This window comes from Sceloporus occidentalis, unplaced genomic scaffold, assembly GCF_023333645.1.
Source record: "Sceloporus occidentalis isolate IW3139 unplaced genomic scaffold, rSceOcc1.0.p SCAF_207, whole genome shotgun sequence".
Lineage (NCBI taxonomy): Eukaryota > Metazoa > Chordata > Lepidosauria > Squamata > Phrynosomatidae > Sceloporus > Sceloporus occidentalis.
In genome coordinates this window covers 1,248,648-1,266,180 of record NW_028317187.1, presented here as the reverse complement: position 1 = coordinate 1,266,180, position 17,533 = coordinate 1,248,648, and the positions used below count along the sequence as shown (strand labels likewise).

The following is a 17,533-nucleotide window of genomic DNA, read 5'->3' as shown; positions in this document are numbered from 1 at the left end:
TGTTAGAACTGTCTACAATAAAACGTGATCCACCCTTTTTCTTGAAAATATCAAATGAATCTGTGAATACAGAATCTTTGTTAATGCGTTCAATATCTTGACTTAGTTTCCTGTAAGAAACCCTTTCCTTTGTTGAATGTGAAAATTAGTTTCTCCTGATCTTAGCTGATGACCTTGTGTTATCTGCGGATATCTGGCACCAGGGAATTTCCCTTCCATGTTCCTTGTGTTGACCTTAAATATATGTTTTACAAAGCAATCCAATTGAACGACCTTCTTCTACAATAAACAGTTTACATTTGGTTATTCAACTTGTTCTTTGAAAGCTTACTGTTTCGTCTTTCCAACTTTTCATGTTCTCAAACAAAAATGAATCCTTGTCTTTGTTCTAACCATTGTTTATACCACGTAACTTTAATTATCATTTGGGGAAGTGTTAGAAAGAACAAACAAATGAAATATCAGTTCTTTATCAGTTCTTTTGTTAAGAAGATGCTAAATAGGTGGCATAGCCATTAAGCAGAAGTGGTAAAGATGAATACAACAACGGTATTTAAGCATGTGCTTATAACACTAAGGATCGAGTTAGGTTCTGGGTATATAATATAATAAAATAGGCCAACTAGAACAGTTGCAAACTGTATATTTTAATAACATTCAAAGCTGGTGCTACATTTTCATTTTTAACCATATATTTACTGCTTATAGTACCATATGCAAGTTTTTCAACCTTATTGTAATAAACATAAGTTAAATGTTTTGCTTTTTTGGGACCTAAAGATTTGCTATTTATAGTAATATTTAATATTTAAGACCTTAGCTATAGTCATTATGAAAAAAATAGTTTATTTCAGGTGTATAAACCAGGAATGCATGCGTTGTAAAAAGTCAGTCTCAATTTTTGTTTTCTCCTCTCCTTGGTCTTCAGGAACTTACTGAGCCGTGTAATTCAAGGGTCATTAAAAATGCAACTTGAACAGTGTCGTTCTTTCTAGTGTTTGAGTACAGGGAGCAGATAAATGGTGACTAATCATCAGTTCAACAACTATAATTGAAAAGAAAGTTACCGTGGAGTCTTATTTAGATCGTAAACACGTTCAATTTGTTAAAGAAAATTATTTGAATGGACCCCTATTAGATAATATATGACGCAATGCACTTTTAGCATTTTTTGTCACAAAAATGATTGTATTTTCTTGTGGTATAGCTAAAGGGATAGAGATGGAAACATTGAAAAATACCATGAAGAAAGGAGTGCTGTAGGCTATCCAAGAGCATCAATGTAGAGTCTCTGAATCAAATATGGTACACCAACTATTTTTAACTGTTTAACTATTTTAACAATATTTTGGAGAAGCTTCAAATTCAGGCCTGCATTACAGAATATGATAATGCTAAAAATCAGTAATTCATAAGAAGAGTTAGGTGTTTTTCTCTTCCTAAACTCCAGTAACCTCTTCAAATATAATTTTCCATACATTGAAGGATTTTCCTTCATTGCATTAAAATAGGTTGCAGTTTTCAAAACATAATTTGAACCTCTTAAATTCTCACCAATTTTCTAGATTCCGTGTCTTCTCTTTAAATGCATTACTCTAAAAGTGATCAATTTGAACATCCTCTTCCCATTATTTTTAGAGAAAAAAAAACTCACCACTGCCACAACAGAAGCTCATTGCAGCTGCCACAGTCAGTAATGTAATTACATTTAGGTTGTTTTAAATGTTGTTTACCCCTGGGTTAAATTATTAATACATATTTGTTTTTGCTACTAATAATGTGTATGAACTGATAATTAAAATATATGCGTGTCAAATATTGGAATAGAAGTTAAAAAATATATGGAGAGATAGAAAGTCTCTGTCTCTATAAAAGTGACTGTGAATTCCATGTGGTGGGTAATATGTTGATGTTCTAATTTTGTGGCATATCCTTTAACATAGAGGTAACATAGTGGTTTATATTCTTATGTTAGAGTTCACATGTTGAAATTTACTTCTATATTTATTTTTCCTGTCCTGTGCAGGTTTATTTATTTCTTTTGAAGCATCTTGTAGATTGTTTTTTATGGTCTGGAATACATGTGTAAAAATGTATTGATTTATGTTTGGCTAATATTTTGCATAACCCATCCAATCAGTATTTCTATTGATTTTTGGTTATTTCATGGCCCATATCTGGGATTAATTAAGGGATTTTATAAAAACAAAAATGCATTTTCAACCACCGTTAAAACAACAATTACGGTTAATAATAAATCCCGTGATTACATTTATGTGTACACAGGTTCTTCACCAAAGGACATCTTAAAATATCTGCATTGAATTATTAATAAACAAATATATTACCTAGGAACCATGAGGTATCAGTTCATATTCGCAGTTTGGAATCTGCATTTAAGATTTAATAGTTTCTCATAACAAGTTTATCAACTTAGCCACTATTTTGCCAGCATTAAACTTTGTTTGGAATTCAAACATCTAATTAACTGTATTAGATTTTTTTTGGCAAAATCAGAAAGAAGTATTCTTGGATTTCAGCTTTTTCTCTTTTTTTTCTGTTGAATCCTAACTCCTAACATGTTCTGGTATTAAAAATTGTTATCCGCATGATATCAAGCACCACTGAGTTAGCTCTTTGCATTGCCTTGTTTTGCGATTTACCACTACTTTCTGTGACAGGGTGTTTGCTCCGGGGCATAGCTAGGTTTCTACGTACGTCACTGTGACGAACTCACGTTTGCAATACATTTTTCATCTCGTCAATTACTTTGCTATGCGGGCTCATGGCAGTATATGAAAGCTGTTATGCAATGTTGCAAAACAACAACAACCTTTAAGTACTGTTTGAGAAAAGAACACATGGTTTTGCTCTATTCCCTCGGAAGCGAAGGGTGCATATGGAAAGAAATTACTGACTTTCAGTATTTCTTTAATTGTAATATACCATGATTTTTTCCCCATAGTTTTTCACCCACACACTGTGTCAATAAATTACCACTCCTATATTATTTAAGGATTAGATAGTTCTATGCGTAAAAGCAGGGAATTCTAGTTTCTATTCATGTTATCAGCTGCATGTGACCTCAGAATGATCACTTTCTCAAATGCTTGGATTGGAAATTAACTTCTCTAGAGCATGTCCCCAATGTGAATGAATAATTCTTTAGTATTAAATGTACATGGCATGTATGTGACAGGGTTATCTACTTAACACCACATCATGCTGTCTTGCCTGTGTAGACCCCTGCCTGGAACTCCTGACATCTGAAAGTTGTTTGTACTCTTGTACTTGTTTACATGATGCGCCTTAACAGCTATTTTAAAGCAATGGAATATTCTTGTGTAAGCAGAGATTGGGTACTAGGGGTTAAAGGTACTTTAAGTAAAATAATTCACACACACAGTTTGTTTTTGTTTCAGCTACTGTATTCCTTGAGTTCTGGAAGCGAAGAAGAGCCGTCCTCACTTACGACTGGGATCTCATTGACTGGGAAGATGAAGAGGTAGAAATATAGAATGTTAATACTGGTTGAAACCCTTTCTTTACCAGAGATTTCAGCAAGATGTAGCTCACTCCTGATATTGTATCGGTTAAATGTGTGTTTATTTGTGGCTAAGATTACTAGGGCCATGGGAATAGAGGTGAATGTTTATAGAGAGATGTTCTTCAAACCTTTAACCTTAAGTTTGATTATGACCTCTATTCCATTAGATGTGGACCTCACATCACACTGACAGGATTATGTACATACACTATAGATAACAGTATACAATGGCTCAATCTGTATCTGTCCTCTTTGCCCTATAGCGGGGGGGAATGGTGGTGATTCTCCCATTTTCAGGGTTGCTGTAATAACATGGCTTTGATACAATGTTACAAGAGTGTTTTGTCTTTATAGGAAGAGCTACGTCCACAGTTTGAGGCAAAATACTCTAAACTGGAACGGGTCAACCCAATTACGGGCAAGCCAGAACCATTTCAGCCATTTAGCGACAAACTAAGCCGTCTAATGGTATCAGTATCAGGAATATTCTTCATGGTAAATTCTCCACATTTTTGGGATTTTTTTTCCAACCAAGTCAATATTGGCTTTAAGGAGCCACTCTCCTTTAAAACCAATGTTTGCTTATTTTGCTTCCTGAACCAAGCAATGTTACTTCACTACTGCTTCAGTGAGAAAAGTCTATTATACTCCTAATTTTCTCCTTGCAATTTGGTGGCAAAAAGGAGTTGCAAGTCTTTACCATCTTTACTCTCTAACTTTGCTCTCTCACATTGAACAAGACTTAAATATGGTTCCAGGACAAAGTGTTATAACTAGGGTCCCTTCACCAATCAGGTATAAGTTACTCTACAAGAGATTTGTGTGAAAAATTTATAAAGAATGAGAAACAATAATTCTATTGGTCTCCTCGTGCAGCTACAAGTCCCTCACCACACCAGACTCTGACACACTGTTCCAGGTACATTGGTGTTAATTCATCTCCTGTTTTCTTTCTCAACTTTGGTTAAAGGGACATCCCAACAATCATATGCACTTTAATGGATACGATAGCGGAGTTATCCCTTTTAATTTTCCTGAGGTCCCCCCATGAGGTTTTGCAGAATTCCCTCATTTGTCTCTTCCCCAACTCCCAGCTACTCAGCTTGCAGGAGGTGAGGTCAGCCAAACTTATCTCCTGTTGCCTGCACCCATAAGATATACTCACCATCAGTCAGTTCTAGTGCTGGCTGGGTGAGGGTTCTGGAGTGGGTCTAGGGAAACCTCCCCACTTGCATGTGCAAGTAGGAGGTGGGAAAACAGGCCCACGAAGCAGGACTGCTGCTAAATAAAAGGTTGAATAGAGTTCTTTAATATTCCTTCTTAGCTAGTAAGGCTGCATTGGACATCTGATGAGCTTAATAGCTGTAATATACACGTTTTTTGGAATCATACCAATGTGTGGTATACATGTTTATAATATGCTCATTGTTTATTCTATATGTTCATATTCAGATATCTCTGGTGCTTACGGCAGTCTTTGCAGTAGTTGTGTACCGCCTAGTGGCCATGGAGCAATTTGCATCCTTTCAGTGGAATTTTATCAAGAAATACTGGCAGTTTGCAACATCTGGAACTGGTGTTTGCATAAATTTCATGATTATCATGTCCCTCAATGTTGTAAGTGGATATTTATATTTTTAGTGACAATGTTAGAAAAATGTTTATTATTTCCATACAGAAAAAAATTGGTGTGAAATTATATTGTATACACCACAGTTCAAAAGTATGGTGTCACCTATGAATTTATAGCAGTAACATAATTGCAAAAGGGTTTCTAATAATCAATTTGCCTTTTAAAGTTAAACTTGGATTAGTGAACACAACGTGCCATCGGAACACGGGCGTGATGGGGGTGATAGAGGGCCTCTGTGTGCCTGTCAAGATATTGCATTAAAAACCAGCCATTTACAGCTACCATAGTCATTTACAACATTATATATATATATATATATATATATATATATATATATATATATATATATATATATATACACTACAACTAATACAGCACATTTTTACAGCTTGGTCATTTCTAATAAGGAAAATCAGAAATGTCTAACTTTTCTGGGGAAATTCTATTTTTCTAGGTATATGAAAAGGTTGCCTACCTTCTAACTAATTTAGGTAAGTACAGCAACAACACATATATGCTAAAAATACCGTATTTGCTCGGATATAGGCCGCACCTGAATATAGGCTGCACCCTAAAAGTTAGGTGCTTTTTTAAAGAAAAAAATTCCTAGTAAAAAAAAAACACTTAGTGGAACAGATATGCTGCCACTCTGCCCCCGCAAGATATACTGCCACTCTGCTCTCCCCAGACATGCTGCCACTCTGCCCTCCCCAGATATGCTGCCACTCTATCCCCCCTGAGATATGCACTCTGCCCCCGAGATGTGCCCCCCGGAGATATGCTGCCACTCTATCCCCCCTGAGATATGCTGCCACTCTGCCCCCAAGAGGTCCCCCCCCCTAAACTTACCGGTGCAAACTCCCCGAGTCTTGCCCGCTTATTCAACTTCCGGTGCTGGCACTTCCGCCGTTGGAAGTGCCGGCAAGGAAGATTGTTAGCGTACATCGCGCAGACGTTTACCGTTTTCCTTTTTTTCCAGGGACAAAAGCAGCGTTTGGACATGCCTATTGCTTGCCCACTTCCTCTCCTAGTCACAGCTCATTTAAGGGTATCTGGGACTAGCCCTATCCCTTGCATGGCTAGCCCCATCTCCACAAATGGCCAGCGTGCACCCACACAAAGCCATTGCCCAGAAGAAGGAGAACTCCAGATGGTCTACATTGGGATGTTCTCAGAAATGTTTATGATGCACAGATTAACCCCTTAAGGACAATGGGTGGTCCCTAAACCCATTGAAAACAATGCATTTTGAGTACATACATGTACGGGCTTTGTCATTAAGGGGTTAAACATGTCAATGTGACAGAGAACTCATGGCAGCATCTAGAGTCAAGGCCTTGATATTTTTGTCTTTGCTCTGATAAAGGAACTGTGTGGCCCAAATGTTGGCTTTCTAAATAAATACTGGATTTGTATCTTTAATCTTGGTATTTATGTTGCCTATATCAAACTGGTACTATGGCAGACATATAAATCCTGCCTTCATGACACCTCCATCCATGCTCATATACCTTTTTATACGTATCTCAACTATCTTGTCCATATCTTACTTTTTTTCTAATTCCCCTCCCTCTCCCTACTTGAAACAAAATGTGCTTTTTCCCCCCTTGTTTTAGAACATCCAAGAACAGAATCCGAGTGGGAGAATAGCTTTGCTCTAAAAATGTTTCTGTTTCAGTTTGTCAACTTAAACAGCTCAATATTTTATATTGCCTTCTTCCTTGGCAGGTAAGAGTTCCTATATGTATGTATAGCACATCACAATTGCCTGTGACAGTTTATATACTTAGCATGCAGTAATGTTTGCACATTAATAATAATAATAATAATATACCTTACTTCATCAGACTAAAAATGGCTCTGCCACTAAGGATTATGATGCCTTATGTAGATATTTTTGAAATGTAAAAGTTTTAAAAAGTAGATAAAATGATATTGAGAAATGGAAGATGTTCTTTATGTGGTTTGTAAGTAAAAAAAAAGAATCCAAAAATGCTATTACTGTATAATCACCAAATTATTTATACAGTGATCCATTCCAATTGAGCAAATTATTGTTACCAAATTAACAAAAAGAACTATCGTCTCCCTTCAGGGCTTACTGGTTGGTGCCAAGCCTTCTCTGCCCCGAGGATGGATATTTCGGTTCTGTCCTTTACGTTTGCAATGCATAAAATTAAATACTTTGAAAGGAAGGCAAAACCATTTGAAAAGTTTGGGGTTTTTTTTTTAGGTTTGCAGGAAGACCGGGAAAATACAACAGGCTTTTTGAGAGATGGAGGTTGGAAGAGGTAAAGCAAAATAAACTCTTTGTAAGACTATATACAGTATGCAAAGAACACAATTTCAAAATTCTTAACCAATATAGAGGGATGTTCCATTATGAAACCATATAATGTTATCATTCGAAATCAAAAAAGTTTATACAAATTAAAAAATATGAATGTGTAAATCTTAGAATGTGCATTTGGTTAGTCACAAACTTGGTTTTATGAAATAATAATAATAACCATAATAAGTTATTGATATATGAATAATAATAAAGACATTGGATCACTTAAATAAATAAGCTTAAAAGTTACAAATTGTGATTTTGTGTAAAAAACTAACAAAAACTCTATACATTTATTTATTTACATCTAATCTTTATTGCCCTGATACATATTTGACTGAAGACCCTATTATCTGATTAAATTTATAATTTTAAGAAAACATTATTGAAATAAAATATTTACAGATATGTACGTATTCTTACCTCCCTTACCCAGTTTGCTTACATTCCCAGTGTCATCCAAGTGGCTGCCTCATAGACCTCTGTCTCCAAATGGGAGTCATTATGGTTTTAAAGCAAATGTGGAACAACTTTATGGAACTTGGATATCCGTAAGTTCTTTTTTTCTTTTTTTTTTCCCAAGAGTATTTCAGTAATGCACGTGCATTAGTTTTAAGACAAAAAAAAGAAAGACATTTTATTGTAGAACAAATACTTGAGAAATATCTATTTATTTTGTCATAAAAGTAGGATCCAGTAATATAATAAAATAAGTGGATTATAGATTTACTAGTAAATAATCTTGTGTAGAGGTACATCTGGTTCTATATTTTATGTGATGTTTTATGCCATTCATTGACTCATTAATTAAGAGGCATCTCCCGTCAACCCATCATATATTCTGTCCCGATCAGAAGAATATGAAAACTAACTGATCCCATCAATATACTAAACCTATATTTTTGTATATATTACATTTATTTCTGTATTTGTTATGAAAATAATAGGAAGACCATTGCTTGCACATTATCTAGAACGTTGTTATATTGACCCATTGGATAGAAGTTAAATCTGTAGAATAACTCATTCCCAGGCAGAAACTTTTAGGTGACATTTGTAATCTACATGAAATTGTTTAGACTGTTGCAGAACTGGTGGTCTCGAAGGAAGATAAAGAAAGGCAGGCAGTCAGTAGAAAGTAAAATGACATTACCCCAGTGGGAAAAGGATTGGAACCTGCAACCGATGAATGCACATGGACTCATGGAAGAATATTTAGAAATGGGTATGTGCTGTTCACTCTTTTATATAGTTTCTAACTATGATTGTGATTGAAAAAAATGAATGCAATGACACCTTTAAGAAGTTTAGAATGGAAGGACCATTGTCTAATTCTTAGGAATGCCTCAAACATATCATTGAGGGAAGGTATTTATTGGTTGAGTTGAGTATCTGTCAGCTGAGGGTTATGCCTGTAGTGGCATAGAGTTTTGTTATATAATGATTTGGCCCGAAATGATCCACATACGATGGTGCCAATAAATCTGGAGCTGCTACACTAATGTTGTTTCTATAATATAGACTTTTATGATTTGGTTTTTGTAAATTTTGATTCCTATTATCCGCCATTTTTTAGTAAATTGGCTGGGAGAGCACTACATTATTTGCACTAGAATATAATGTAAAAAGGGAAAACACATTGAACTGCAGGTACACACATTCGCTGCTATCTTCATTTGTCATCTAATTTTACCAAGAAGGTTACTATTAACAATCTTGGCAAAAGAAATAATGAGATCTTTTCTCTTCAGTTATACAGTTTGGCTTTACTACAATCTTCGTCGCTGCATTCCCACTGGCTCCTCTGCTTGCATTACTGAACAACATTATTGAGATACGGCTGGATGCTTATAAATTTGTTACACAGTGGAGGCGACCTATGCCAGCCCGGGCAACTGATATAGGTAAGAGAAAGAGGAAGACCCTATTGGGTCATACTTAAATGTTCTTGACATAACTGGGAATGCTATACCATTTGACCTGGAGGTTCCTGAAATAAGAGCTGATTACCAGACCTCCTGATTAGCGTGTTAACGGGGTTTGGCCATGCCACCCCATACCCAGGTTTCGAGTACTGCTACCTTAAACAATACCTTACCATACAGGATCCTCGTTTAGCAGAACAGTCTCTTTTTGGAACCAAATCTTTCTTTTCTCCCGTTCCTCTTTCTAGAATGTTTGTTGGATATAAGTGCATCACAGATTCCTACATACCTAAAAATCACACAATTGTGTATAGGAACAGTGCAAAACTTAATAAAGCATTAATTGCTAACATGTGTCATTGTACTATAATATACGTTATATCAATGCTAATTATGTGCATTTGTTGATGTTTTATAGGTATCTGGTATGGCGTTTTAGAAGGCATTGGCGTCCTTGCTGTTATCACCAACGCATTTGTGATAGCAATTACTTCTGATTACATTCCTCGGTTTGTTTATGCGTTCAAGTACGGACCGTGCTTAGACCAAGGATACAGGCATGAAAAGTAAAGTCTATCTTTTAATACCTTATAGTTGACTTGATCACAAGTATTTTTTCTATTTTAAACTTTAGCACTTAAATCATGAACTTCGCTTATGTTTTTTTGGCATTACAAGTTCAAAACATTTCATATCTGCCTGTGATTGAATAAAAGGGATTCATTGTGATAAAACGGTGTTGGTATGGTTTAAAACTGAACAAGAACCCCATGTTCTACAAGACTAGAGATGAACCAGGTTTTACCCTTGCGAGAATGTTCATACTTGTAAGTGTGAGTTTGCACGTGAGTTTACAAGAGAGTTTCAGATTCAATTCACCATCACCTCTATGCATTATGGTGGGTGAACCCCAGGAAACATCAGGATTGGCCTTTCATAATGAATTATGAAGTCAATAGCTTGAAATTGTAGCATTCTTGTATACTTCACTACCAGTTAGAATAATATTTTTTTTAAAAAAACTTTCTACTTTTTATATATTCTATTTCCTGCATGAATAAACAAGTTTACTACTTTGGAATAAAATAGCTCATGTCAAATAAAGTTAAAATATTACACTTACTTTTTAAAGCTGTTTAATTATCAAATGTTATTTTTTAGGAAATACTTAAGTAAACAGAAGTAAATAAAAGTAAAAAAATAGAAATAAGCGTTGGTCTTTGTTTTCCAGATGTCTCCAAGGCTATGTCAATAGTAGTCTATCTGTATTTGATCTCAGCGAGCTTGGTGCTGAATATTCCGGGTATTGCAGGTATTGTAAAAACTACTTCACCAGGGTGGGTTTTCAGTGGCCCCCTGTTTCTCTATTCAAAATGTGCTAAAATGAAAAATGATAAATGTATAATTTCCTTTTAAATAAAACTGGTAAATTATTTTATCCTTTACTTCCCCTCCTCTAATTTCTCTCCATTAGTTTTTGGATTATTCTTTTTAGTTGTATTATATGTGCATTGTGCACGCAGGGCCGGACTGGCGATGACATTTTACAGCTGGATTTGCGCAGCTGTTTGTTATTTTGTTTCTGTTCACGTAGCATGCAAACAGGGCATATCTAGCCGTAGGTAGGGTGAGAATGGGTTGATGTACGCCAGGAGCACACTGGGCTCTTTGTGCCAGATGGCCAGTCCGGGCTTATGTTTCTGAGCCGTTGACATGTTGATCTTGTCCAGTTGTTGACATGCTGCACACTTACACATGATGCTTCTACACAGATACCGAGACTACAGAGCACCGCCATGGAGCACCAATCCCTACGAGTTCACTCTACAGTTCTGGCACGTTCTTGCCGCACGTTTGGCTTTCATTATAGTTTTTGAGGTTTGTATTATGCCGTTTGGGGCACAAAAACATTTGCTTTTTTTTCAAACAATCTTTAAAAATATATATGTTTAAAAAAGTCTGTTTTTGTTTTGATTCCATATAAATCAGGATAAGGTATTTCCTTAGAGAGCCTGAGGTAAATAAATACAGTCCGGTGATATCTCCAGCCTTCCTGGGTTTGCTTATACTGTCCATGATCTACCTGTTTTTACTTGTTTTGCTCCCATCCCTACCTAAAGTATTGAACACAAGATTTACTTCAAAACAAAGATTGCAGGGGGCCACATTTGGACTTGAAACACAAACATAATCCTGTAAAGGGGCAAATGTTCCTTTAGTTACATAAAATGGGCCAAACCATTCTTTGCTATACCTTTCCTATATCTGGTAATTTGTTGCTGTTGATCCAAAAGAAGGCAAAAAAACCCAGTTTGGCTCTTTCCAATTTTGCACTAACCAGGGGAAAAAATCCTTCTTGGCCCCAAAATGGCAGTCAGATTTCTCCTGTTATGTTAAGTCTTTCTCCTTCTCTCTTAGCACCTTGTGTTTGGAATCAAATCCTTCATTGCATACCTCATCCCCGACATGCCAAAAGATTTATGCGATCGGATGAGGAGGGAAAAGTATCTGGTTCAGGAAATGATGTATGAAGCCGAGCTCGAACATTTACAACGGGAAAGGAAAAAGAACGGAAAGCACTATAACCACGAGTGGCCTTAGGCGACACAAAGGAGAGACTAGACCATACTAAGAGCAGATTAATATCATAAAGGGGCATGTTTTATATAAAAGACTACAATTGTGGGCATACATGCACAAGATCTACTGTACATAATCGTACTGTGTATCGTGCCTCTGATATTATATACAAAGTCTCTGTAAACTGGAACATTCATACAGACAAAAGGTTGCAACGTCACATCTAATGAATATACACTCTGTGTGCATTGTGGGTCGGCAATGAACAATCCAGTAGAACAAATATTTAGATTTATACCCTCAGTGCATGAAGGATGATATTTAGTCGAACAATTCCATTGACCAATTTTACACGATGTGGCAACGTGTGACGCCCAGGTGGGCATTATTGACGTCACGCTGTAACCTATGCATTTTGTTGCAAGTCCCTCTACGTGATGCCCACCATACCTAACCAGAGGGTTTTATAATTATAACGGGACATGTGGTTTGTAAAGCTTTTTTATGTTTAAACCCTAAACACCTGAAGAGGGGTATATCACAGCTACGGCAACATCTGAGCTTGTGCAAGAGTAAAAGGCTTATAAATTATGTAGGAATTAGTAAGTGAACCACAAAAACTGGTTAAAAAGTCACTTTAACATTAAAGAACAGGAAACGTGCCTGCGTTTTTTAGCTAATGTATCGTAGATTATATTTGGTGTTTTACGAAACCGTTTTTTTAATCTTCCTCCTGATTCCTTTTTGGGCTTTACTACACCTTTCGTCAATGGAGGAGCAGAAATGAAAGCCACTTAATCTTACTCTGCTTCCTAAGAATTAACCCTTTAAATAGGGGGTAGAAATGTTAGAGAGAAAAAAAGCACCTTAGATGAAGTTTCCCTTTAAGGAAAAACACAGTTGTGTTGGACACAGAGGTAAAAATGTAAACCAAAAATATTAAAGAAAAGGGAATATTCGATGCACACGTCGTATCTGCTGTATATCTGCTGTGAGTATCTGAATGTACACTTATATTTTATGTACACTTAACGTAACATATGCACACAATTTCAGGAAGAATAGGTTTTTTTATGCTTCAGTATAGCATGTAATGGTTTATAAGCAGTATTTTTGATTTGTTTGGTATTGTACAGTTCTTAAATGAAAACACTGTAACTCAATCTGAATTATTTATGCAAGTAACGTTTTTATTATAAAGTTGTGTCGATCAAGGTTTTCTGGTTTGCACAAAAAAGCTTTGATCTTATGTTGGCACAAATAGGAAGGTCGCCTATTTAGCATGTTGGAGTATAAGAAATGATTCTGGTGTAAATTTGGAAAAGTTGTTTTATCACCATAGCAACCAACAGAATGTACAATCAACAAGAGTGTTCATCTGGTTGCTATGGTGATAAAAGCACGTTTTTAATACCTTTAAGTATCCAGCTCACTTGATATTTGTCTGAGCAGCTTTGAACACCCAAAATGCCCCAATAAATGTACAATTTGTCAGATGGTATATTAATAATAATAATAATAATAATAACACCTCATCGCTAATAAACCTTATTATGGAGGGCTACCTTACTGTATGCAAGAACCCAGACCACACAGCCATACTTTAAATATGTACACATGCCATATATATTCTGACACACAGGAAAAATCCATTACACTGGTAATTAAGATCTCCGTAAGATCACAACCAATGCAATATCTATTCACACATTATATGAAAGTATCAATTTCACCAAAATGTTACACATCAGACTGTATCAATGTCTGTGGAATCATACCAGCAGCTAAAACCTCAAAAGTTCAGAAAGGAAATCATTAATGTAATAAATGGCTTTTATGCTAAACAAAAAACATCCTATGTTCCTATGTTCCAGAACAATTTTTTTTTAGCTTATTGCACATTTAAGGAACACTTAAGCAATCGCCTGCATTTGATATGCATGCTTATACAACAAGTTATTTAACGAGCAATAGGACCTTCTCAAATATTTTCTTCTAAGGACTACATAGGCTCGATCAATAAGTTTGCATGCTCTCAGCATGAAAGTTATTATACATTGGTCCCATACTGATTATTAGTTATAAACTGGCGTCATCGCCATGACATCGTCACCCACTCCTACAAGCTAATTGTCTGATCCCACGTAGATCAGCCAGAAAGATTATCCCCTGGATCCAAACATAAAAACATTAACATTCATTAACATGTAATGTCCATCAATGTATGGTCTTATCCAACAGTATTATTATTATACCCTAAAGGCACTGGCTAAGGGCAACAAACTGGCTCACACTGGCCTCCCATGTATCTTTTTTTTTGCCACCCATTGTGCAAATAACATCTTTTATTGAGCGGAAGCCGATTGGATTCACAAAGCTATTACCATGTTAACGAACAATTCTTGGTCTTCACTGGCATTCCATGAGACTTAACAATTCCGGTACAAAACCATATTACATCTGCTTCCATCATAAAATACCTTTCACGTGTCCCTATTTTATTAATTTTAGGAATAACGTTTCAAAATCTGTTCTTCCCCCTTTTTTTGTCTGAATTACTATTAAGAAATATAAGTTCTGTTGTACTCTAGAAATCCGATAAGGAGGGCCTGTCATAATCACAGCTTTTAACACAATTGATTTATTGAAACTAGCCAAAACTTTTGTCTTGCAATCGGTGTGATAGTTTTGGAAATAATTCTTATCAAATTACTGACCAAGCCATAGCTGTTGGTTTCTTTTCTCGATGTTACCCCCCCCTCTTCTTCTCCCCACCCTTACAATGTCGGCCGGACCAATCAGCTGCCAAGAAAGGGGAGTAACTAAACCAACTTAATGAGGAACACCTTATCAAAACTTGATCGGGAAGCTTAAACATTCATTTCCTGAGAATCGAAACTTTAAAAGGCTTATACACTACTAATCCGTCTATCTCTGTAGTTCATCGAGTAACACTATTTCACAGGTTTATCGAGAGCCATGCGTAAATTATGGTATTTATGGATTAGAGGAAATTATTCTCTGAAGTACCCAATGTTCTAACACCAATAGAAGGGTCCATGTAATCTCAATAACTGTATTTTCTCTTGAAATATAGCACAAACGTTATTTTGTGCACATCATATGCGAAGATTATGATATGTAGGGGAAGTATTGTTCTTTTATTTTGCTGCTCAACTAAATTACTATGGAAATTTATTGTGCTTCCATTTACTTTAAGATAACAAATATTTGGGTATTTTTTGCCCAAATAGCAATCTATTTTTTCTCATTGAGAAGGAATCGTTATGAACGGAAAAAACTGTGTGCAAACTTTAGAAAGTTATATATATATATATATATATATATATATATATATATATATATATAAATAATATGTATATGAAGCAGCAGTGCTATGTTGGTCAACATTTATGAACATAGAGTAGAAACAAATGCTGTATTACCAATAGCCTGCGAAATGACCTCCATTGACAAGCACAACGACCTACCCATTTCCTATATTTTTTCATCTAATTTTAATATATTGTGAAATTGCTAATACCATTGGTCATGACACATAAAATTGAATTGTGTTTTTTGTTTAACGGATTATTAACGTCTCACTTTGATCGACAAATGCTTTCATATGTACGCATATTCTGGATTTTTTATTCTTATTCAGCAAAACATATTTCATTCTAATATTACGTTAAAAAAAAACTTTACATTATGTGCTTGGAAATTTATACATTTTATTGGTTAATATACATCGATTTTATTAATGTGTAACTATTAATAATATTTATAAGAAAATAAAATCAGGGGCTTCACAAAATGATCCATTATATTTTTTCAGTCACTTAATGAAACTGTCAATCTATGTCTATTTATGGATGCAACATTTTTGTACAGAAATGAAATATGATATTCTGTATGAGTTAATACAACTGGAAATGGTCAAAATAAATATGTTTTGGCAGGTTTAGTGGGCTACCATTTGTCATGTTTGAAAATGCTGTTTTGTTTTTTGTTTTTTTAATCTGTAAAATTGCACTTTTTTAATGATTGGTACATAATGATGATATATATATATATATATATATATATATATAATTATATGTGTGTGTGTTTGTGTGACTCATCTCATGGTATTTTTAAATAGTTAACCATTTATTTTATTTATTGATAAAAGAAAACACACACACCTCAAAAATGATGAGATAATGTGTCTCTCAGGAACGTGTAATATAAATATAAAAATATACTGATTAATGGAAAATACAATGTAAAAAATAAGAATAATAGTCATATAGGACTATGAATAAATGGAAGTCAGGTAAAAAGTGCATCTGAACTTCAAGAGAGAATGAGGAGAAAGAGACAAAAATAAATAAATATCAAAATAATTAAATAAATAAGTAAATCACTAAAATGATATTTAACTGGATGTGCCAATAGCTGTATATTTATATTATTTTATTTTATTTGTATTAACCTCTTGTTTATTGTTTTTGGTCTTTTAGTTTAGCATATAAAACCCATAATGGGCTTCTACATCCTGTGTTAAAGGGTACTAAACATCTTATAGGTGCTGTATATTTTATATACATATATAGATAGATAGGATATGATATATGTCTATGTTTAAGAAGCAGCAGTGCTATGTTAGTCAACATTTATGAAATCAACATTTAATATTATATTTGCTAAAATCAGCCTAAATATATCTACCCAAAGTATAAAAAAATGGTGTATTAGCGCCAACGGGTACTAAACATCTTATAGGTTCTGCGGCGGACGCCAGACTGTAAACACTATTCATTTATGCCTTACTGATGTTGTAAATGGATAACTTTTGTTTCTCTATGGTTTTGTGCTTGTATCAGAAAAAAACTCTAGTTTCAAATGCTTTAGGAAGCAGAACCACAGAGAAGGCTTTATCTGCGGAACTGGAATGAATCCTAAACTGATTGTAAGCACATTGCACAACTGAAGCTTAAATATTGTTTTAAAATTAATAATTTATCTGATTTAATGTGCGTAAGTCTCTCGTCTTCAACTCCTGTGTGGCGTTCGTGGAAATTCGTAGTTGATACGTTAGGTGAATAGTTTAAATATCTTACAGTATAGCTATTTCATGTAGATATACGTTAACACCACTCAAGGGTTTTATGTATGCGGAATTTTGTTAGAAGTGCTCCAGCAGATGCCAATACCCTGCCACCAGTATACTTTTATTAGTCAAAGTGCTTGTAGCTAAAAAATGCAGACAAGTAGCCTCTTTTACTCAAGAATTGCTCAATCCTTACATGAAAATGCAAAGAATGTACAAAAGTATTAACAACAGGTCTTGGAAGAGTACAAAATTCTTGCCAGATCACAATGCAAGCCTTCTGGACTATAAGTACAGACCAAGTATGTCGTAAATGATACACAAACACACACCTTTAAAGTAAATATGTAGGGCAGGGGTTCCATAGTGTTTTAACAAATCACACAGCCTAATGGTTCTGAGCCAGTAACTCTTTGAGTTC

General features: G+C 35.0%; 1 protein-coding gene across 1 annotated transcript in view; it reads left to right on the top strand.

Moving 5' to 3' along the window:
* The window catches only part of LOC149277661 (anoctamin-3-like), a 51,593-nt gene extending 39,555 nt beyond the window's left edge, over nt 1-12,038 (top strand). The window contains exons 12-24 of the mRNA XM_089502638.1: nt 3,423-3,505; nt 3,902-4,042; nt 5,000-5,164; nt 5,635-5,671; nt 6,797-6,908; nt 7,414-7,471; nt 7,966-8,063; nt 8,592-8,737; nt 9,264-9,416; nt 9,856-10,003; nt 10,669-10,749; nt 11,210-11,315; nt 11,856-12,038. Coding sequence (XP_089358764.1) covers nt 3,423-3,505; nt 3,902-4,042; nt 5,000-5,164; nt 5,635-5,671; nt 6,797-6,908; nt 7,414-7,471; nt 7,966-8,063; nt 8,592-8,737; nt 9,264-9,416; nt 9,856-10,003; nt 10,669-10,749; nt 11,210-11,315; nt 11,856-12,038 — 1,511 coding nt within the window. The remainder of the gene's footprint in view (nt 1-3,422; nt 3,506-3,901; nt 4,043-4,999; nt 5,165-5,634; nt 5,672-6,796; nt 6,909-7,413; nt 7,472-7,965; nt 8,064-8,591; nt 8,738-9,263; nt 9,417-9,855; nt 10,004-10,668; nt 10,750-11,209; nt 11,316-11,855) is intronic.
* Nucleotides 12,039-17,533: the final 5,495 nt, after the last annotated feature.